Source organism: Electrona antarctica (genome assembly GCF_951216825.1).
Source record: "Electrona antarctica genome assembly, chromosome: 2".
NCBI classification, from domain to species: domain Eukaryota; kingdom Metazoa; phylum Chordata; class Actinopteri; order Myctophiformes; family Myctophidae; genus Electrona; species Electrona antarctica.
In genome coordinates this window covers 56144205-56167893 of record NC_136807.1, presented here as the reverse complement: position 1 = coordinate 56167893, position 23689 = coordinate 56144205, and the positions used below count along the sequence as shown (strand labels likewise).

The following is a 23689-nucleotide window of genomic DNA, read 5'->3' as shown; positions in this document are numbered from 1 at the left end:
CATAGGCACGGCGCATGCACACGCACGCAAACTTGCCATACCTTGGCTTTTGCTGAAGACGCCTCTCAGACCCAAAACGTAGAATATTGTGTTATCGTTGGATAAGATGGCGTAGGGGGGTAGGGAGCGCCGTGATTGGTTGTCAGTGGGGTAGAGAGCGCTTTGATTGGTTGTCAGTGGGGTAGGGAGCGCTGTGCTGTGTTCATTTGTACCGCACACAAGTGGTTATGCTTAAACCTAACTCTAACTCTAAACCTAACCTAAGATGGAGTGCCGTGATTTTTTTACACCCTAAAACATGATCATCAGGTCTTATTGTTATATAAGGAGGTATACTTTTTTCAAAGAAGTGTACAGTATTTGTTAAAATGTTGTTTTTATGTGGGCACGCCCACCAGTTCATTAAGTATGCCTGGTTTGCCTGGTGGGTGGTGATGGGTGGTGATCCACCTGAACTGAAGCAGCACCCACAGCTGTAGTTGTATGATAAAGGGGGAGGGGTTGATAATGTGATGTCACTATATTACTGTTTATTTCATTGGCCCGTTTGACTGTCAAGGGTTCAGCCTCCAGGAAGAAACCCTAAATACAATGTAAGTTAATACACCATTGCACATACAAACGACTTCAAGGTGTCTAATGAAGTACTGTCACCTCATATAGTACACATGAAAAACTGGAAAAATACAAAAATTGTGGCACTCCATCTTTAACCCGAAGTCACTGAATAGACTGCGTGTGGAACAGGGGGAGGTGCCAAAGCACTGATGAAAGTATGGAACTACACAACAGACGACACGGGCAGCTGTGGATCAGTACAGACAATGTTCCACCTGCTGGAATGTGCCGACGTCCCCCCCCCCCCCCCCCCCCTCCGGTGCAGTACAGACGACCTGGCAGAACCTCCTGTACCCCATCAGCTGTGGCCTGGGCTCCATGTAGAACCTCCTGTACCCCATCAGCTGTGGTCTGTGCTCCATGTTGGCAGAACCGACTGTACCCCATCAGCTGTGGCCTGGGCCCCATGTAGAACCTTCTGTACCCTGTAAGCTTTTAGCGATATAATAGAATCGAGAGCAAGGTGAGCTAGCAAAATATTGTTTTTTTTTTTTCCCGGATTGTTTCCAGGAGGGGGGGGGGGGGGGGGGGGGTTCAGAGTAAAAGCACCCCAGAGCTCCTATTTTGAAGGAATCCTGGGAATGATTGTGTTAAATAATTAGAATTTCTTTCCGCGATTATCTTAGTTTTAAGGGTAACAGTTATATAATTGCAATATTACACGAGAGGGGGGTGGTTTAACGTCATTAATGCACGCCTGGGATGCCGCAGGCGTGCATTAATGACGTTAAACCACCCCCCTCTCGTGTAATATTGCTTAATTAACTTTGCAGTCAAATCAAAGTGAGTCTTGTACGAACAACCTGCCACTAGGGGAGGAGTCTTGCTGTTCACCAACCTGCCACTAGGGGAGGAGTCCTGCTGTTCACCAACCTGCCACTAGGGAGTGAATCCTGCTGTTCACCAACCTGCCACTAGGGAGTGAATCCTGCTGTTCACCAACCTGCCACTAGGGAGGGAGTCCTGCTGTTCACCAACCTGCCACTAGGGAGGGAGTCCTGCTGTTCACCAACCTGCCACTAGGGAGGGAGTCCTGCTGTTCACCAACCTGCCACTAGGGAGGGAGTCCTGCTGTTCACCAACCTGCCACTAGGGAGTGAATCCTGCTGTTCACCAACCTGCCACTAGGGAGGGAGTCCTGCTGTTCACCAACCTGCCATTAGGGGGGAGTCCTGCTGTTCACCAACCTGCCACTAGGGGGGAGTCCTGCTGTTCACCAACCTGCCACTAGGGGGGAGTCATGCTGTTCACCAACCTGCCACTAGGGAGGGAGTCCTGCCGTTCACCAACCTGCCACTAGGGGAGGAGTCCTGCTGTTCACCAACCTGCCACTAGGGGAGGAGTCCTGCTGTTCACCAACCTGTCACTAGGGGAGGAGTCCTGCTGTTCACCAACCTGCCACTAGGGGGGAGTCGTCCTGTTCACCAACCTGCCACTAGGGGGGAGTCGTGCTCGTCGTTGTGGAGGTCTGGGTCGGCTCCGTTCTGCAGCAGGAACGTAGCGTTGTGTCTGAGGCCGTGGAGCACCGCCAGGAAGAGAGGTGTCTCCCCCTTCAGGCTGCGACACTGCACTGCACCCAGCGGGGACGCTAGTAGAGAGTAGAGACACATTGACCCATTCAGACATGAGGACGATTCTACAAATGCCTTCTAAATCCTGACAGTTTTCTGAAAAACCTCATGTTTCTATGTCAGTGGTTCTCAAACATTTTCATGTCAAGGACCCCCAAATATATATGTAATTGGCCACCGACCCCCATCTGAAAATATGTTGTTCCAGGGACCCCCCCAGTAGCAAAGATTTGAGTTAAAAACATTTTCAAAAATAGCAGACCTACAAGTTCATATGAGCTATGAGCTTGTAGATCTGCTATTTTTCAACAGCTAAAGCATATAATAACACAATGCTTAATAGCTGGAGCTATGTTGTCCTCTATAGCTCCAGTTAGCTTTAGTTTAGTTTATTAGTTTGTTTGTTTTTTCCATACAAAAACCTTCTTAGTTCATCAAAGTTTTTTTGTTCTTGGTCTGGGAAAAAGAAAGGTATAGACTGAAGCCTAAACTTATTACGTCTACCCTTTTGTCATTAAACTTAAAAAATAAAAATATATATGTATACCCCTTTTACAGGTGTTCAAACAAAAACAGTTCATGTGTCTCATTTCTACTGAACAATGTAATATTCATGTGAAAGAATAAAATAAAAGTGCTTACATGCTTTTTTTTCTTTCTTTTTAAACAATATCTAATAATAGTCACAGTAATATCATTCACAACAAAACTAAAGCTTCATTAGCTTCTGTTCTCGCTCCATCCGTCCAACCTCACTGGTGTTGACAACAGCAGCCAATATGACTTCATGTTGCGGTGTTCAGAGTATGGGTTTTTATTCCGTTCAGACTATGGGTTTTGTGGTTAAGTCTCCCATTGGCTTAGAGCCAGCCTCTAGGAAGCCAATCATGAAAAAGGTGTCTACTAAGGTTGTCACTAGAGCAAATGTAGTCCAGGCGCTTTTCGCACGCGGGTGAAATCACCCCTCAACGGCTTCTGACAGACATACTAGCAAGCCCAACCCAGTAGTCACTTTGAGTGGCACCACACAGTCGTTTTAACGGACCCCTCCCCAACCTTAATCCGGTCGTTTTAACGGACCCCTCACCAACCTCAATCCGGTCGTTTTAACGGACCCCTCACCAACCTTTATCCAGTCGTTTTAACGGACCCCTCCCCAACCTTAATCCGGTCGTTTTAACGGACCCCTCACCAACCTTAATCCAGTTGTTTTAACGGACCCCTCACCAACCTTAATCCGGTCGTTTTAACGGACCCCTCACCAACCTTAATCCGGTCGTTTTAACGGACCCCTCACCAACCTTTATCCAGTTGTTTTAACGGACCCCTCACCAACCTTAATCCAGTCGTTTTAACGGACCCCTCACCAACCTTAATCCGGTCGTTTTAACGGACCCCTCACCAACCTTAATCCGGTCGTTTTAACGGACCCCTCACCAACCTTAATCCAGTCGTTTTAACGGACCCCTCACCAACCTTAATCCAGTCGTTTTAACGGCCCCCTCACCGACCTTAATCCGGTCGTTTTAACGGACCCCTCACCGACCTTAATCTGGTCGTTTTAACAGACCCCTCACGAACCTTAATCCGGTCGTTTTCCCACTATTACTAACCCTACCACAAACCCCAAACCTAAACATAACCGCAAAGCAAACTTCACTTTATCTGCAAAAAAACGTTGTTTGCGGTGGACACAAAAATTATATGAGCAGGATTTGAACCGACTCTACCCAGAAGGTATGGATTGAAAGTCTATTGCCTAACAAGGCATGCTACAAACTGGCTGCTGCAATGCTTTTCTAGTGTCTACTTCATTATAACACGCCCAAGTCAAAAAAAGAAAAGGATAAATCCCACCCAGTAGGGGAGGGGAAGATCCCCTCCCATATGTCTGTCAGAAAGCCTTGAGGGTTGATTTCACCCAACACCGCGCTGCACGAGCACCTGGCAAAAACACATGAATGGGTGTTCCATAAAGAATTACAGACACTGGCCTGCACCCAGAGGCCAACGCTATAGAGACACACGTTGTCAATACAGAAGAGAGCCGTTTTATGTACACGTACAGGTCCATTTGGTTCCATTTGTACACTCTCAGAGTTATGGGGGTCTTTGAAATGAATCAAAACGTTGAATAACCACCGTTCTAATGTAAATAAGCACATTGAATTGCCTTGCGGAAATGTTACAAACAAATAGATCTGTGCTGTCCTGCCTTGCCTTACGTGAGAGGATTATTTCCAGCGTGGGTATATGTGTATGCTTCTGTACAGAGATCTTAATAGCTGAGAAGATAATCTCCACAATGTTACTGCGGTGCTTCTGTACAGCAGTGTTATTTTTGGCAGTAATTTTTCTATTTTAGTTTTAGTCATAGTCTTTTGAATAGTTTTCATTTAGTTTTTTTTCACATTTTAGTCACCTGGAATGTTTTAGTGTTAGTCTAGTTTTAGTCGACTAAATGTCATAAGATTTTAGTCGACTATAAATCTACAGTTCATTTAGTCAACTAAAATGTATTTTGGCAGGCCTTGATGCCGTCGTAATGACTGTTATTACACTTGCTGAAAATAGCCGATCTACAAGCTTGTATGTCAGCTATTTTCAGCATGCAACCAAGTGTAAAATGACTTACACTGGATCTCTTGTCCACTAGTCCCTTCCTAACATTGTAGTCTAGTTTATATTCGTCAACGGAATTGTCAATATATTTAGTCTTAGTTTTAGTCATCATAGCTTATAGTTTTCATTTAGTTTCCATTTAGTTTTCGACAGTGGAAAACGGTAGTCGACGAACAATTTTCGTCTTAGTTTTTTGTCGACAAAAACAACCCATGCTGTAACAGAGATCTTAATACCTGAGAAGATAACCTCCAGGATGCTCCTGTGCTTCTGGACTGCAGCCTCGTGCAGTGGGATCCAGCCTCTCTCGTCCACCCTGGACAGAGTCTCGGGATGCACCAGCAGTCTGTTCAGAGCATCCTCGTCACCTATAGGGGGCAGCAGCGGACACAATACAGTACTAGAGTCACACTCCCGGTCAAATATTACACGACTAGTATGTTGGTAAAAGTTTCTCAAGTACAAAGTTGTACTTGAGGTAGTCTCGCGTATAGACAGGCGACTATTCCACAATCTCCGAATGTTATATAGAGTCTGGAACTACACCTCCTGAATGCCATATAGAGTCTGGAACTACACCTCCTGAATGTATAGAGTCTGGAACTACAGCTCCTGAATGTTATATAGAGTCTGGAACTACACCTCCTGAATGTATAGAGTCTGGAACTACACCTCCTGAATGCTATATAGAGTCTGGAACTACACCTCCTGAATGCTATATAGAGTCTGGAACTACACCTCCTGAATGCTATATAGAGTCTGGAACTACAGCTCCTGAATGTTATATAGAGTCTGGAACTACACCTCCTGAATGCTATATAGAGTCTGGAACTACACCTCCTGAATGTAGGCTATAGAGTCTGGAACTACACCTCCTGAATGTATAGAGTCTGGAACTACACCTCCTGAATGTTATATAGAGTCTGGAACTACACCTCCTGAATGCTATATACCTGTAGAGTCTGGAACTACACCTCCTGAATGCTATATAGAGTCTGGAACTACACCTCCTGAATGGTATATAGAGTCTGGAACTACACCTCCTGAATGTTATATAGAGTCTGGAACTACACCTCCTGAATGCTATATAGAGTCTGGAACTACACCTCCTGAAAGGCTGAAATCGGCGTAATCTAAAAATATATTTTAAAATATCTTTAGAGCTTTTCCCCCACATTTCTGCTAAGCAAGAAGCTATATATGCTTAGATGATTTATATTTATATTAGGTTAGATTTCCGAGATTGTAAAGACGAAACGGAAGTGGGGAGGAGGCTCCACTTCCGCTTTATAGTTGACTCATGATCAGAGCTTCCGTTGCTCCAGACTGTATGACGGAAGCATTTATATTTGACTCACGATCAGAGCTTCCGTTGCTCCAGCCTGTATGACGGAAGCATTTATATTTTACTCATGATCAGAGCTTCCGTTGCTCCAGAATGTATGACGGAAGCATTTATATTTGACTCACGATCAGAGCTTCCGTTGCTCCAGACTGTATGACGGAAGCATTTATATTTTACTCATGATCAGAGCTTCCGTTGCTCCAGACTGTATGACGGAAGCATTTATATTTGACTCATGATCAGAGCTTCCGTTGCTCCAGACTGTATGACGGAAGCATTTATATTTTACTCATGATCAGAGCTTCCGTTGCTCCAGAATGTATGACGGAAGCATTTATATTTGACTCACGATCAGAGCTTCCGTTGCTCCAGACTGTATGACGGAAGCATTTATATTTTACTCATGATCAGAGCTTCCGTTGCTCCAGACTGTATGACGGAAGCATTTATATTTTGATTCACTCATGATTTAGTGCCCCCCACCAAATGACCTAACCTGGTTTGGCCATTTTGGCATTTTTGTTTAGTTTTTTGCACCGGCACATTCGTGTCTGGCGGCTGGCCACTCACTGCGAGGCTACAGATGACCAGAACTACTTAATAGTGACCAAAACCAGACCAGAAATCCCACCACGGGGCTCAGGCAATCAGGCAATTAATACCTTTATAATTACAACCACTATATTAATGGCAAGTATTTCCTAGCTACAGCTTTAAGTCCAAAAATTGTGACCTAACCCTTTAACCACTGAGCCAAAGGGAATTCCCTGTGACTCGGGGGAGATATTAGACTTTTGTCACTTTTTTGAGCCACTAGCTCTGCCACACTCACCTGCCCTTTGACCTCACACGGGGAGGGTGGGTGCATGTAACCCGGGATTTGAACCCAGGTCTCCCATGCGGAAAGCAAACATCTTAACCACTAAGCCACAGGGAATTCCCTCTGATTTGGGGGAGATGATAGACTTTTAGGCCATCCGTGGTTGTGATCCACTGCTACATTTCTAAATTGTGGTACTTACAACAAATCTGAGCAAACTGATCAATCACACATCCTTGTGAGTTGCTCTTATATATATTGGCTGCGCTTTTTTGAGCTTGTTTCTAAAGTGTAGTTGCTTATTTTCCTAAATGTAGTTTAAACCAGTGGTTTGTTTCTAAAGTGTAGTTGCTTATTTTCCTAAATGTTGTTTAAACCAGCGGTTTTCAAACATTTCCATGTCAAGGATTAGCCTCGCGAAGCCAGCCTTCAATCTGTCTTTGCAATGCGTATGGCCCCAGGCAGATTGGTGTCGCTCAATTGTGAAAACTTTTGTTTGCGGTGGACACAAAAATAATATGAGCAGGATTTGAACCCACTCAACCCAAGAGGTATGGATTGTAAGTCTATTGCCTAACAAGGCATGCTATGATCTGGATGCTAGCATGCTTTTCTAGAGTCTACTTCATTATAACACGCCAAAGTCATGTAAAAGGAAAGAAAGGGCCCCGCCCAGTAGGGGAGGGGTTTGGGGAGGGGAAGCCTCGCCCCTACGCGCTGCGACGTGTTTTATGCTTGTAGATCGGCTATTTTTGCTATATTCGAATTGAAATCTTGAATTATTTTTTGCTATTTTTGAATTGGAATCCTGAAAATTCACATTTTTATGTCATTTCAAATGCCTTTAATTATAGACTGAATTAATTAAAGCGGGTCATGTTTGCATGTTGTGGAATTGTAAACAGCTGAAACAAATATTATATCAGTATTGTGACATTAACCTGAGGGCCACATTGAGTGAAGGTGGGGGCCGCATGTGGCCCCCGGGCCGCCAGTTGCCCACCCCTGAACTATATTAAAGGCAAGTACAAAAATCTGAACTAACCCCTTAACCACTAGGCAAAAGGGACTTCCCTGTGACTCAGGAGAGATATTAGACTTTCAGGTCATCAGGCTGAGATTGTGATCCACTCTGACACACTCACCTCCCTTTTGACCTTACACAGCCATTACCGGATTTGAACTCAGGCCTCCCATGTGGAAAGTCAACATCTTAACCACTATAAGCCAAAGGGAATTCCCTCTGATTTGGGGGAGATGTTAGACTTTTAAGGCAATGACAGGAACATAACCAGACCAGAACTCCCGCCACGGGACTCAGGCAATCAATTAATAGCTTTGCAACCACTGTATTAATGGCAAGTATTTCTGTACAGCTTTAAGTCCAAAAATCTGAACAAAAACAAAAAGGAAATTCCCTGTGACTCTGGGGAGATATTAGACTTTCAGGTCATCAGGCTGAGGTTGTGAGCCACTCTGACACACTCACCTCCATTTGGCCTCACACGGGGAATTATTTACCCACCACTTATTAAACCAGGATTTGAACCGCAGTCTCCCGTGTGGAAAGCCAACATCTTAACCAATAAGCCACAGGGAATTCCCTCTGAAACAGGGGAGATGTTAGACTTTTAGGCCATCAGGCTGATGTTGTGATCCACTGCTACATTCCTCCCACGGGGAAACCTGATCCGGTCACGGCACCACCTGGGATTCGAACCCAGGTATCCTGTGTGAGAAAGCCAACATCTTAAAGGGTATTAGTACAGATTTTTGGACTTAAAGCTGTAGGAAATACTTGCAATTCAGTAGTGGTTGCAAAGGTATTAATTGGTTGCCTGAGTGCCTTGATGGGAGTTCTGGTCTGGTTTTGGTGAATATTGAGTAGTTCTGATCATTGCCTTAAAAGTCTAGAATCAGAGGGAATTCCCTCTGGCTTAGTGGTTAAGATGTTGGCTTTCCACACAGGAGACCTGGGTTCAAATCTTGGGACTGGGTTATATGGGGACAAGTATTCCCTGTGTGAGGTCAAAAGGGAGGTGAGTGTGTTGGAGTGGCTCACAACCTCAGCCTGATGGCCTGAAAGTCTAATATCTCCCCTGAATCACAGGGAATTCCCTTTGGCTTATATTATATTACTGTTTAAAGGGTTAGTTCAGGCATATTTCTACCATATAGCACAACTTTCGTTCAACTTTGACCCCTCTTTCACATCATGGAACTATTTTTTGTGTCCAGTATCACTACACCAGCAGCAGCACAAAACCATAGTTCCATGTGACAGAGGGGTCAAAGTTGAACAAACGTTATTCAGGATGTTTTAGTGAAGGTTCTGTCAGCCTCCTGTGTTAGCGAACACAGGGAGCTCTGACCTTTGCAACCACTATATTAAAGGGATAGTTCAGATTTTTTTAACTTAAGTTGTATGAAATACTTGCCATTAATATAGTGGTTGCAACTGTGTTAATTGATTGTCCGAGTCCTGTGGTGGGAGTTCTGCTCTGGTTTTGGTGAAATATCAAGTAGTTCCGGTCATTTTGTGGGGGGCACTGGGGGCCACGCAGTAAAAGTAAATGAATCCACAAAACTAACGTCATTTGTATTGTTGACCTATTTCTAAAATATTAGTGCAACTTCCGTTCTTTTTTTACCCCTCTATCACACAGAACTATGTTTTTTGTGTCCATATCACTACGCCCAAAAAATAGTTCCATGTGATAGAGGGGTCAAAGTTGAACGAAAGTCGCGCTAATATTTTAGAAATAGGTCAACAATACAAATTACGTTCGTTTTGTGGATTCATTTACTTTTACTGCGTGGCCCCAGTGCCCCCCACAAAATGACCGGAATTACTTAATATTGACCAAAACCAGAGCAGAACTCCCACCATGGGACTCGGGCAATCAATTAACACAGTTGCAACCACTATATTATTGGCAAGTATTTCATACAACTTAAGTTCAAAAATCTGAACTATCCCTTTAATGGCAAGTAGGCTATTTCATACAGCTTTAACCACTGCATGGCGGCAGAAAGAAAGTCCCTTCAGGGGGTCATAAACACTAGCCTGGCTAATAAGCCAGACCGAATCAGCCGTTGGCAAAAAAAAATTGCCTGCCGGCGGATTACGATCTGGAGAGGCTCAATTGTACGCCCATTTCCTACACCAGAGAACTGGTGTGGCCAATCGGGACACGGTATGCAATATGGGCGGGCCTTGGTACAGTGACGTTCAATGCTTGAGACCTTTGACTGACAGTAGCTCTGACCAATTGCGTCAAAGAGAAAATTTTGAACCCGCCCCCCGGGAAACAAGATCCATACACAGCATCTCCAGACTCAAATACCACACGACAGTGTGATTTGAGTCTGGCTTATTAGCCAGGCTACATAAACACGGCCCAGAGGATCATGGCATGTCCTCTTCCATCTCTGGAGGACCTCTACAAGAGACACTGTAGCAGGAGAGCCAACAGCATCCTCAAGGATCCATCACACCTGCTGCAACTTATGCCCTCAGGGAGGCGCTATTAGGTCATAAATGCAAGGACGAACAGACTGAAAAATAGTTTTTACCCCAGAGCAGTCATAGCTCTAGACACTGGCACTTGAACTCTGACACTCGACACTTTATGGACTAAAGGGACATATGTCTTAATGTATTATTATATGTATTATGTCTTGTTTTAAATGCACTTGAGCTGGATTACAAATCAATTTTGTTGTCTTGTACAATGACAATAAAGATATTCTGATTCGGTTGAGAAGTGGTGAAGTGGTCCTTGAAGTCCAAAAATCAAAACTAACCCTTTAACATCTAATATAAGCCAAAGGGAATTCCCTGTAGCTCGGGGGAGATATTAGACTTTCAGGTCATCAGGATGAGGTTGTGAGCCACTCTGACACACTCACCTCCCTTTTGACCTCACACAGGGAAATTCGCAACCCAGGATTTGAACCCAGGCCTCCCGTGTGGAAAGCCACAATCTTAACCACTAAGCCACAGGGAATTCCCTCTGATTTGGGGGAGATGTTAGGCCTTTAGGCCATCAGGCTGAGGTCGTCAGCAGCACAGCCACTGCCACATTTCTAAATTGTGGTACTTACAACAAATCTGAGATCTTCTCCCACCACTGCCAGAAAATAAATCACTGATCAATCACACATCATCATGATTGATTGATTCACTGATCCTGATAATAACACCAATCAATTTTGCACAATAAAACATGTAAGGCCCAAACCAGGGCCCAGTATGTGTGTAGGTCTAACCAATAGAGTCCATTTGGAACTTTTTGTAACCGCCTCTTGGGAAAAAATGTAATCACATATGGCCCTCATTTATCAATCGAGTGGAAATTCTGCCCCAAATTCGAGTGTAGGATTCGTAGTACACCCACGTCGGGTCGGCATTTACAAAGTGATCGCAGACAGCTGTTCCTTCCTAATTTCATTCCTAGCAGTGATAAATGTGACGGCTGAAATCAATCTGGCACGCCCTATAAAATCTAGTCGCGCCCTCGGTTTTGCGACATGAACAACTGCAATACGACCTGGAAACCATGGTTACAGGGGAAAAAAAGTTTCTGCTGCCCCCTCCCATACACACACACACACACACACAGACGCACGCACGCACACGCAACTTGTTGTATCTTAAATAAATAAACCTGCATGAATTAAATAAAGCTGTAGGACTACCCTGTCTGTTTCTCCTCTCGCTTCGCTTCCCTTGCTGCCCGCATCACCCCCCGCACGCACGCACGCACGCACATATCGCAATTTGCAAGCAACTGTCACTGTGTTGTTAGTTGTATATTAAATTATTAAAGTCTTTATTCATTTAATATACAACAAGATATATTAGTGAACGAAAACCTGAACCTGTGAACCATGAATTATATAACAAATAGGCGCGCACGCGCTGCTGTTTTGCAAGGTGCATTTCCTGTCCTGTCTGTCTCTCTCTATCACTGTGGTCCGTCCGTGACACCGTGACCAATTGACCATGCACGTCCGACAGTCTATTTAAATTGCCTCGCTGTCAACTGTCAATTATATGAATATTGCAGCCAAACCCGTAGCCTCATGTGGCACTGGACATTGGTGGTGGTATGGTGGGCTGCAGGCTGGCTTAGGCTATACTATCTCCGATGCGTTCCCACTTGCGCTGGCACGGCACATTTGGCATTCGAGCGACGCGTCGGGTTTATTAAACGAGGAGGAGATTGCACATACTGTAACTCGAGAAAGACATCGGCCTGCTGTAGATTCGGCTACAGTAGGCTACCCAAGTTGGGACTCTCCGCAGCTGCAGCGCTGCACTATACTATCCAACGTCCCGTCATGGAAATATTTCAGCACAGACAGCCCAAATCCTCGCATAGTATGCGCTCATCATGCAAAACACTGTTTAAATGGCTTACGCATCTAACTTGCAACATTGTTTTTAAATGGGCGATTTTAATTGCTTGCTTGTAAAGTTGGAAATCTCCTACTAATTTCATATGACACAAAGACACATCGTTGATGTATTCCTTTACTTTTTTTTCTCTTTTTTACATTTAGCCCATATACATACAGTTTTATATAAACATTTTAGGAGTGAATACATATGTTTCGATGCCTGTGACAGCCTCTCAGCTGGTCAAACAATGCTGCTCCGCTGTTCTACGACAGAAAAACAGGTGAGGACAAAGCGTACGACAGCTCCCGACCAGACGTGGTTTTTGTCTTGGCTCAAGTTCAAAATAGAACGTTGGCGCAAATCGTAAATGCCGAAAATGTCGGTAATTTCGGCGTACACCCATATTTTGGCGTACGCACGGTTGATAAATGAGGGCCTTAGACTTTCAGGCCAGCAGGCTGACCTCACACAGGGAGACACTGCCATTAAGTAAAAACAGGATTTGAACCCGGGCCTCCCGTGTGGAAAGCCAACATCTTAACCAGTAAGCCACAGGGAATTCCCTCTGGTTTGGGGGAGATTTTAGACTTTTAGGCCATCAGGTTGAGGTTGTGACCCACTGCTACATTTCTAAATTGTACTTAAAACAAATCTGAGATGTTCTCCCACCACTGGAAAATAAATCAATCACATCTTAAAGCTATATAAAGCCCAACACACCGTCTGTTAACGCCGCTGTTCTATTTTCCAGGCATTGCCGTGCGGCCTCCATCCGGGAATCCGTGGGCGTGGCTGGCCAGCCGCACGGTAGTGCGCCGCGTCCTGTAGGTGTTGCTGTGCGGCTATGACGCGCGGCAATACTGTGTCGCGTCGCTGCGCACCCGCTTCACAGACGGTGTGTTGGGCTTAATAGAGGTGGTTGCAAAGACTTTTAGGCCATCAGGTTGAAGTTGCGAGCCACTGCTACAGTTCTAAATTGTACTGGGTCATTTCCCTGTTGGTTACTACATTACCATCATTGCAGGTTTTTAGTTCATTCCTGGAGCTTCCCAGGAGCTCTAAATTGATCCCTTTGAACTGCAAAGGGGTTGTGTCAAAATGGTGTTCTGTGCTGGTTACAGAGCTTCCGTTGCTCCAGACTGTATGACGGAAGCATTTATATTTTACTCATGATCAGAGCTTCCGTTGCTCCAGACCAGGGCTTCCCAAAAGGTAGATCGCGATCTACCAGTAGTCTTACAAAGGATGTGCAGGTAGACCACATGGCCCTAAAGAATATAGCCTACCCCTGCCACTTGGTGACTTTTATTGACATCAAAAGGGACCTGTCAGTTCAAACTGACTACACAATATTTGGTTTTCAAGTGTTGCTGTGCACAAAAATGTCGGTAGCATTACAAATTAAATAGAAAAAACCCTACTATAGTCCATTTCTCCAGCTCCATTTCCCATTCCAAGTGCGTTAGTCTTATATGTAACGCCAGCTCCGCTATTCCAAAGCCCACCAGACTGTATGACAATGACGGAAGCATTTATATTTTACTCATGATCAGAGCTTATGTTGCTCCAGACTGTATGACGGAAGCATTTATATTTTACTCACAATTTATTTTTAATTAGTGGCCCCCAGTGCCCCCCACCAAATGACCTAGCCTGGTTTGGCCATACTGGCATTTTTGTTTTGTTTTTTGCACCGGCAGATTCGTGTCTGGCGGCTGACCACTCACTGCGAGGCTACAGATGAACTACTTAATATTCACCAAAACCAGACCAGAACTCCCACCACAGGGCTCAGGCAATCAGGCAAATTAATACCGTTATAATTACAACCACTATATTAATGGCAAGTATTTCCTAGCTACAGCTTTATGCCCAAAAGTTTGGACCTATAACCTCTAGGCTAAAGGGAATTCCCAGTGACTCGGGGGAGATATTAGACTTTTGTCACTTTTTTGAGCCACTCCGCCACACTCACCTCCCCTTTGACCTCACACGGGGAGGGTGGGTGCATGTAACCTGGGATTTTAACCCAGGTCTCCCATGCGGAAAGCCAACATCTTAACCACTAAGCCACAGGGAATTCCCTCTGATTTGGGGGAGATGTTAGACTTTTAGGCCATCCATGGTTGTGATCCACTGCTACATTTCTAAATTGTGGTACTTAAAACAAATCTGAGATCTTCTCCCACCACTGCATCAAAATAAATCACTGATCAATCACACATCATTGTGAGTTGCTCGTATATATATTGGCTGCGCTTTTTTGGGCTTGTTTCTAAAGTGTAGTTGCTTATTTTCCTAAATGTTGTTTAAACCAGCGGTTTTCAAACATTTTCATTTCAAGGATTAGCCTCGCGAAGCCAGCCTTCAATCTGTCTTTGCAATGCGTATGGCCCCAGGCAGATTGGTGTCGCTCAATTGTGGGCGTATTTCGCGCACACGGATGAAATCACCCCTCAGCGGCTTCTGACAGACATACTAGGGGGTGGAAGATCCATCCAGCAAGCCCAACCCAGTAGTCACTTTGATTGGCACCACACAAAGCCACAAACCAACTTTAATCCGGTCATTTTAACGGACCCCTCACCAACCTTAATCTGGTAATTTTAACGGACCCCTCACCAAACTTAATCCGGTTGTTTTCCCACTATTACTAACCCTACCACAAACCCCAAACCTAAACATAACCGCAAGCACGTCGCAACACATGTCGGACCAAAGCAAACTTCACTTTATCCGCAAAAAAGATATGAGTAAGATTCGAACCCACTTAACCCAAAAGGTATGGATTGTAAGTCTATTGCCTAACAAGGCATGCTATGAGCTGGATGCTGGAACACTTTTCTAGAGTCTACTTCATTATAACACGCCCAAGTCATGTAAAAGGAAAGAAAGGGCCCCGCCCAGTACGGGAGGGGAAGCCTCGCCCCTAAGGGCGAGGCTTCCCTCCCCCATCCCCTCCCATATGTCTGTCAGAAAGCCTTGAGGGTTGATTTCACCCAACACCGTATTGGCACGGGCACGGACAGTGTAGGACCACTAGAAACAATCATAAACCCCTTTTGACTAATTTATTTTTAATGAGTGTGACCCAGTGCCCCCCACCAAATGACCAAGCCTGGCTTGGCCATAATGGCATTTATTATTTTTTCTCTTTTTTTTCACCGGCAGATTCGTGTCTGGCCACTGCGGAACTACTTAATATTCAACATAACCAGACCAGAACTCCCACCACAGGACTCAGGCAATAAATTAATACCTTTGCAACATATAATAATGGCAAGTAGAGCTTTAAGTCCTAAAATCTGAACTAACCCTTTAACCACTAAGCCAAAGGGAATTCCCTGTGACTCGGGGGAGATATTAGACTTTCAGGTCATCCGGCTGAGGTTGTGAGCCACACTGACACACTCACCTCCGTTATGACCTCACACAGGGTAAGACAAGTTATGAAGTTACCTGGGCAGACATTATGCAAACCCGGATTTGAACCCGGGCCTCCCATGTGGAAAGCCAACATCTTAACCACTAAGCCACAGGGAATTCCCTCTGAATCAGGGGAGATATTAGACTTTTAGGCCATCAGGCTGAGGTTGTGATCCACTGCTACATTCCTCCTACGGGGAAACCTGATCCGGTCACGGCACCACCTGGGATTCAAACCTGTGTGGGAAAGCCAACATCTTAAAGGGTTAGTTCAGATTTTTTGACTTAAAGCTGTGGGAACTCCTGCTCCTTTTTGCCCATGGGTGTATCAGAGAAATGTATTATAAATTAGAAATTAATGATTATTCTCTGATATAATTTGTACTGTAATACACTTAAATCTGCGAAATAAAAATGAAATGAATTAAATAGTTCTGGTGAATATTAAGTAGTTCCATTTGGTGGGGGCCTGGGGTCATTAAAAATAAATTAATCCACAAAACTAGTGTGTCATTTTTATTGTTGACCTATTTCTACCATATAGCGCACCATATATAACCCCTTCAACTTTGACCCCTCTGTCACATGGAACTATTTTTTGTGTCCAGTATCACTACTCCAGCACTGCAGCACAAAACCATAGTTCCATGTGACAGAGGGGTCAAAGTTGAACAAACTCGGTATCGGCAAATAAAACTGACATTAACCAATGGCAGTAGCCGATGTTTATCTGTTAATAAGCATACCTTTTGTGTCCGCTATGTTGGTGTGTTGGTTATCTGTAGTCTACCAAGCTGTAGCTCCCGCGAGTCACAGGGAATTCCCTTTTACAAATGTATCCTCAGTGACCCCCACCTAGCCTGGCTTGGACATACTGGCATTTGTTTTTCTTTTTTTGCACCGCCAGATTTGTGTCTGGCCACAGGACTCAGGCAATCAATTAATAACTTTGCAACCACTATATGAATGGCAAGTACAACAACCTGAACTAACCCTTTAACCACTAGGCCAAAGGGACTTCCCTGTGACTCAGGGGAGATATTAGACTTTCAGGTCATCAGGCTGAGGTTGTGATCCACTGATAAACTCACCTCCCTTTTGACCTCACACTGTCACACAGCCATTACTGGATTTGAACTTGGGCCTCTCATGTGGAAAGTCAACATCTTAACCACTAAGCCAAAGGGAATTCCCTCTGATTTGGGGTAGATGTTAGACTTTTAAGCCAATGACAGGAACAAAACCAGACCAGAACTCCTGCCACGGGACTCAGGCAATCAATTAATAGCTTTGCAACCACTATATTTTCTGTACAGCTTTAAGTCCAAAAATCTGAACAAAAACAAAAAGGGAATTCCCTGTGACTCAGGGGAGATATTAGACTTTCAGGTCATCATGCTGAGGTTGTGAGACACTCTGACACACTCACCTCCCTTTTGACCTCACACGGGGAATTTTGGACCAACTTATTAAACCAGGATTTGAACCCCAGTCTCCCATGTGGAAAGCCAACATCTTAACAACTAAGCCACAGGGAATTCCCTCTGAATCAGGGGAGATATTAGACTTTTAGGCCATCAGGCTGAGGTTGTGATCCACTGCTACATTCCTCCCACGGGGAAACTGGGGTCATTCAAAATAAATTAATCCACAAAACTAGTGTGTCATTTTTATTGTTGACCTATTTCTACCCATAACACACGTGCACACTAGAGACTGACATGGGAGTGGATTTTCACTCCTGTCCTGTCCCACTCTCACAGAAAAAATCCTGTCCTGTCCCAATCCTGGGCCAGAGTTAAAAAAAAAGATCCCATCCTGTCCCACTCCTGTAGAATGACTCCTGATCCCATCCCGCTCCCACTCGAAATTACTCCCGCTCCCATCCCGCTCCTGTTTTTTTATTTATTTTTTATTTTTTAGTTAGTCATTAGGCAATTGATCGAACAGTTAACAAGTGCTTTGTCAATTAAGATAAAAAACCCTCAGTGTTAATTTAACTCTATATGAATATTTATTCAGTGTACAAGTCTATGTGTATGGCAGTGGTTCCCAGGGGTCCTTGAGAGAGTTCCAGGGGGTCCCCAGCTAAATAATAGTTTGGAACCAAATGGACCCTTATGGGTCTAACAAATTATGTTATGGGAGTGTACAAATGGAACCAAATGTTGTGCCATTTGTACACTCAGAGTTAAATTAACATTGATTTTACAATATCATTTGGGGGTCCCAGCGACAAAAATGCCATTAAATGGGGGTCCGTAGACTAGACTAACATGGGTGTATCAGACAAATGTATTATGAATTATAAATTAATTATTATTCTGATATAATTTGTACTGTACTGTGATACACTAATGCTAGTGCAAAATAAAAATTAAATTAAATGAATGAAATACTTTTGGTGAATATTAAGTAGTTCTGGTCATTTGGTGGGGGCCTGGGGGTCATTCAAAATAAATGAATCCAAAAAACTAGTGTCATTTTTATTGTTGACCTATTTCTAAAAGTCTAACATCTCTCCAGAATCAGAGGGAATTCCCTTTGGCTTATATTATGTTACTGTTTAAAGGGTTAGATCAGACATATTTCGCATATAGCACTTCAAATTCAAATTCATATCACGAATGTTCATGGAAAAATACCACACATTTTGTGTCTGTGTTTCATAGGAGGGCTGTGGGCAGTTAAAAAACCCATCCACCAGTGACCTCATCGATGGTCAGATTTTGTTTTTAACCAGTTTTTATATTTATATTTTTATATGTCACTGCAGATGGACGGGTTTCTGAACTGCCCACAGCCCTCCTATGCGACACAGACCGAGTAGAAACAATTTGTGGTCCAATTATATGAAGGTAGGTTGAAAAGTGAAGTGGTCCTTGAAGTCCAAAAATCGGAACTAACCCTTTAACAACTAATAAGCCAAAGGGAATTCCCTGTAGCTCGGGGGAGATATTAGACTTTCAGGTCATCAGGCTGAGGTTGTGAGCCACTCTGACACACTCACCTCCCTTTTGACCTCACACAGGGATTTTCATCGCTCTCTCCCCCACTATATACAAACCCAGGATTTGAACCCGGGCCTCCCGTGTGGAAAGCCAACATCTTAACCACTAAGCCACAGGGAATTCCCTCTGATTTGGGGGAGATGTTAGGCTTTTAGGCCATCAGGCTGAGGTCGTCAGCAGCACAGCCACTGCTACATTTCTAAATTGTGGTACTTACAACAAATCTGAAATCTTCTCCCACCACTGCCAGAAAATAAATCACTGATCAATCACACATCATCACGATTGATTGATTCACTGATCCTGATAATAACGCTGATCAATTTTGCACAATAAAACATGTAAGGCCCAAACCAGGGCCCAGTATGTGTGTAGGTCTAACCAATAGAGTCCATTTGAATCTTTTTTCTAACCGCCCCTTGGGAAAAATGTAAACACAGAGGGGAGCCATACTAATATCCACAGTGATATTAGTATGGCTTCACGAGGCTAGTCAAGGACCCCCATGTATTTATCCACTCATTCCCCCGGTGGCGGCGGCTCAGGGGTAGAGTGGCTGGATGACAACTGCAAGGTTGCCAGTTCAAACCCGGGCTCCCCCAGAGTTAGTGTCGAAGTGTTCTTGAGCAAGACTCTGAACCCCTAATTGCTCCCGATGTGCAGGTTGGTGCCTTGCATGGTTTCCTCTGCCATCGGTGCACAATCTATGTAAAGCACCTTGGATGAAGGCGGAAAAATGTTTTGTGCCAAAACACTGCCTCCCCCATTTTGACCTCCACCCACAGGGCACGGGGAAACCTGATCCGGGTCACGGCACTATTGTAATATCCTGGCTAATAAGCCAGACTCAAATCACACTGTCGTGTGGTATTTGAGTCTGGAGATGCTGTGTATGGATCTTGTTTCCCGGGGGGCGGGTTCAAACATTTTCTCTTTGACGCAATTGGTTAGAGCTACTGTCAGTCAAAGTTCTCAAGCGTTGAATGTCACTGTACCAAAGCCCGCCCATATTGCATAGCGTGTCCCGATTGGCCACACCAGTTCTCTGGTGTAGGGAATGGGCATACAATTGAGCCTCTCCAGACCGTAATCCGCCGGCAGGCAATTTTTTGCCAACGGCTGATGCGGTCTGGCTTATTAGCCAGGCTACTATTATAACACCCGGGAATCGTACCCAGGTCTCCCGCGTGGAAAGCCAACATCTTAAAGGGTTAGTTCAGATTTGTTTTAACTTAAAGCTGTAGGAAATACTTGCCATTCATATAGTGGTTGCAAAGTATATGTTGTGCTTTAAATATAGCACTTAACATTCTTTCAACTTTGACCCCTCTGTCACATCATGGAACTATTTTTTGTGTCCAGTATCACACTGTGCAGAAATATACATAAATCTTCGTGTTTGAGCACAAAATGCATTTTGAGAACCCACACACACTGTGCGTGTACCCACACACAATCATTCTACAGTTGTGGCCCCCGGCCTAATCTATAGTTGAATAACCCTGTCCTACAGCTTTAAGATCCAAAAAACTGAACTAACCCAAAGGGAATTCCCTGTAGCTCTGGGGAGATATTAGACTTCCAGGCCAGCAGGCTGACCTCACACAGGGAAACACTTTCTGCCATTAAGTGAACCCAGGATTTGAACCCGGGCCTCCTGTGTGGAAAGCCAACATCTTAACCACTCTAGTTTGGGGGAGATGTTAGACTTTTAGGCAATCAGGTTGAAGTTGTCAGCCACTGCTACATTTCTAAATTGTGGTACTTAAAAATATGAGATCTTTTCCTACCACTGCCAGAACATAAATCAATCACAAGTGGTTGCAAATACATTAATTATTGTCTGATTCCAATGGTGGGAGTTGTGGTGTAGTTTTGGTGAATATGAAGTAATTTGGTGGGGGAGGTGGGGGGGGGGGGGGGGGGGGGGGGTCATTGGAGTGGGGGCCACTCCGGCATGTGTATCCATAGAGTATTAAAAGGATAGAGACTGAACCGGAGCGACAAGTCCGGGGCAATCAATTAATACAGTTGCAACCACTGTATTAATGGCAAGTATTTCATACAGCTTAAGTTAAAAAAAATCTTACCTATCCCTTTAAGATCCAACAATCTAAACTAACCCTTTAACCACTAGGCCAAAGGGAATTCCCTGTGACTCGGGGGAGATATTAGACTTTCAGGCCATCAGGTTGAGGTTGTGAACCACTCTGTCACACTCACCTCCCTTTCGACCTCACACAGGGAATGGCCGGCCAGTACATGTAACCCAGGATTTGAACCCGGGCCTCCCGTGTGGAGAGCCAACATCTTCACCACTAAGCCACAGGGAATTCCCTCTTATTTGGGGGAGATGTTAGACTTTTAGGCCATCAGGTTGAAGTTGCGAGCCACTGCTACATTTCTAAATTGTACTGGCGGGTAATTTCCCTGTTGGTTACTACATTATTATTATTATTGCAGGTTTTTAGTTCATTCCTGGAGCTTCCCAGGAGCTCTAAATTGATCCCTTTGAAATTCAAAGGGGTTGTGTCAAAATTGTGTTCTGTGCTGGTCACAGAGCTTCCATTGCGCCAGACTGTATGATGGAAGGATTTATAATTTACTCATGATCAGAGCTTCCGTTGCTCCAGACTGTATGATGGAAGCATTTATATTGTACTCATGATCAGAGCTTCCGTTGCTCCAGGCTGTATGACAAAAGCGTTTTGACTCATGATCAGAGCTTCCGATGCTCCAGACTGTATGACGGAAGCATGTATATTGTACTCATGATCAGAGCTTCCGTTGCTCCAGACTCTATGACGGAAGCATTTATATTTTACTCATGATCAGAGCTTCCGTTGCTCCAGACTATATGACGGAAGCATTTATATTTTACTCATGATCAGAGCTTCCGTTGCTCCAGACTGTTTGACGGAAGCATTTGAACACTTGCTTTTGACCCATAGTATGAAGTATTAACATCAAGGTAGTAGCTCGCACACCTCCAAATCAATTCGTCTCAAACTCTCTGAGAAGATTTACCGGGTGTGCGATCGGGTAAGTAACATAACAGAAACATCTCTCAAAGAGAAAACAACAGGCCTGGGCTGTGGCTCAGCGGTCCAGGCACCTTGGCTGATAATCCAGTCTGGCAGTGTGCCACGGGTTCGACTCCCGATCCCGACAGCCTTTACTGCATGTTTTCCCCCCCATCTCTCTCCCCATTTTCCTGTCAGCCTACTGTCTGTCCCTCCATATAAAATAAAGGCGAAAGCCACAAAAAAAACATTAAAAATAAATAAAAAAGAGAAAACACCAGCACTCACGGAACTCTCGTTTGAAGGCACTTTTAATTCATTGAATGGTTACCATGACGTCTTAAACGAGAGTTCTGTGAGTGCTGGTTTTCTATTTTAGAGATGTTTCTGTTAAGTCCCCCTTATAAGTATTCAAAAGTACAGGAGCTGACGTGTAATGATGAGCATGTAGATCGGCTAAGTTCACAATTCTTGAATATGTCTAAACCCATTCTGTGCGTGAACCCCTTTTGGTGTTAAGCATGGAACTATTTTTTGTGTCCAGTATCACTACGCCAGCAGTAGCACAAAACCATAGTTCCATGTGACAGAGGGGTCAACATTGAACAAACATTATCCAGGATGTTTTAGTGAAGGTTCTGTCAGCCTCCTGTGTTAGCGGACACAGGGAGCTCTGACAGAATATCTTTGCAACCACTATATTAATGGCAAGTAGGCTATTTCCTACAGCAGTGGTATTCAACTGCTGGCGCCCCCTTGTGTCACCTGGAAGAAATTAAATCAATCAATAAATAAAATTCTGGGAATAATAAGAGGGCTAATGACAGTTACATGTATGGTGTGTGCGATATTAAGTGTGAGATTACCATAATGACAGTAGTAATAATGATTTGGGCCAATGACCGGAACATAACCAGACCAGAACTCCCACCACGGGACTCATTGCAATCAATTAATAGCTTTGCAACAACTATATTAATGGCAAGTATTTCCATACAGCTTTAAGTCCTAAAATCTGAACAAAAACAAAAAGGGAATTCCCTGTGACTCGGGGGAGATATTAGACTTTCAGGTCATCAGGCTGAGGTTGTGAGCCACTCTGACACACTCACCTCCCTTTTGACCTCACACAGGGAATAAGTTAGGAACAGCACGTATTAAACCAGGATTTGAACCCCAGTCTCCCATGTGGAAAGCCAAAATCTTAACCACTAAGCCAAAGGGAATTCCCTCTGAATAAGGGAAGATATTAGACTTTTAGGCCATCAGGCTATGGTTGTGATCCACTGCTAAATTTCTCCCACGGGGAAACCTGATCCGGTCACGGCACCACCGGGGATTGAAACCCAGGTCTCCCATGTGGGAAAGTCAACATCTTAAAGGGTTAGTTCAGATTTTTGGAGTTAAAGCTGTGGGAAATCCTGTTCCTTTTCGCCCATGGGTGTATCAGACAAATGTATTATAAATGAATGAATTATTATTCTGATATAATTTGTACTGTACTGTGACTGTACTCCCACACGGGAGACCTGGGTTCAAATCTTGGGACCGGGTTATATGGGGACGAGTATTCCATGTGTAAATTCAAAAGGGAGCTGAGTGTGTCAGAGTGGCTCACAACCTCAGCATGATGGCCTGAAAGTCTAATATCTCCCCCGAGTCACAGGCAATTCCCTTTGGCTTATATTACTGTTTAAATGGTTAGATCAGACATATTTCACATAGCACTTCAAATTCATATCACGAATGTTCATGGAAAAATACCACACATTTTGTGTCTGTGTTTCATAGGAGGGCTGTGGGCAGTTAAAAAACCCATCCACCAGTGACCTCATCGATGGGCAGA

General features: G+C 44.2%; 1 protein-coding gene across 2 annotated transcripts in view; it reads right to left on the bottom strand.

Moving 5' to 3' along the window:
- asb14b (ankyrin repeat and SOCS box containing 14b) overlaps positions 1 to 23689 on the bottom strand; it is a 137246-nt gene that overhangs the window by 37225 nt on the left and 76332 nt on the right. For both annotated transcript variants that reach the window (XM_079523239.1, XM_079523240.1), the window contains exons 4-5: positions 5048 to 5179; positions 2048 to 2206 (exon numbers count right to left, since the gene is read on the bottom strand). In XM_079523239.1, the coding sequence (XP_079379365.1) occupies positions 2048 to 2206; positions 5048 to 5179 (291 nt within the window). The remainder of the gene's footprint in view (positions 1 to 2047; positions 2207 to 5047; positions 5180 to 23689) is intronic.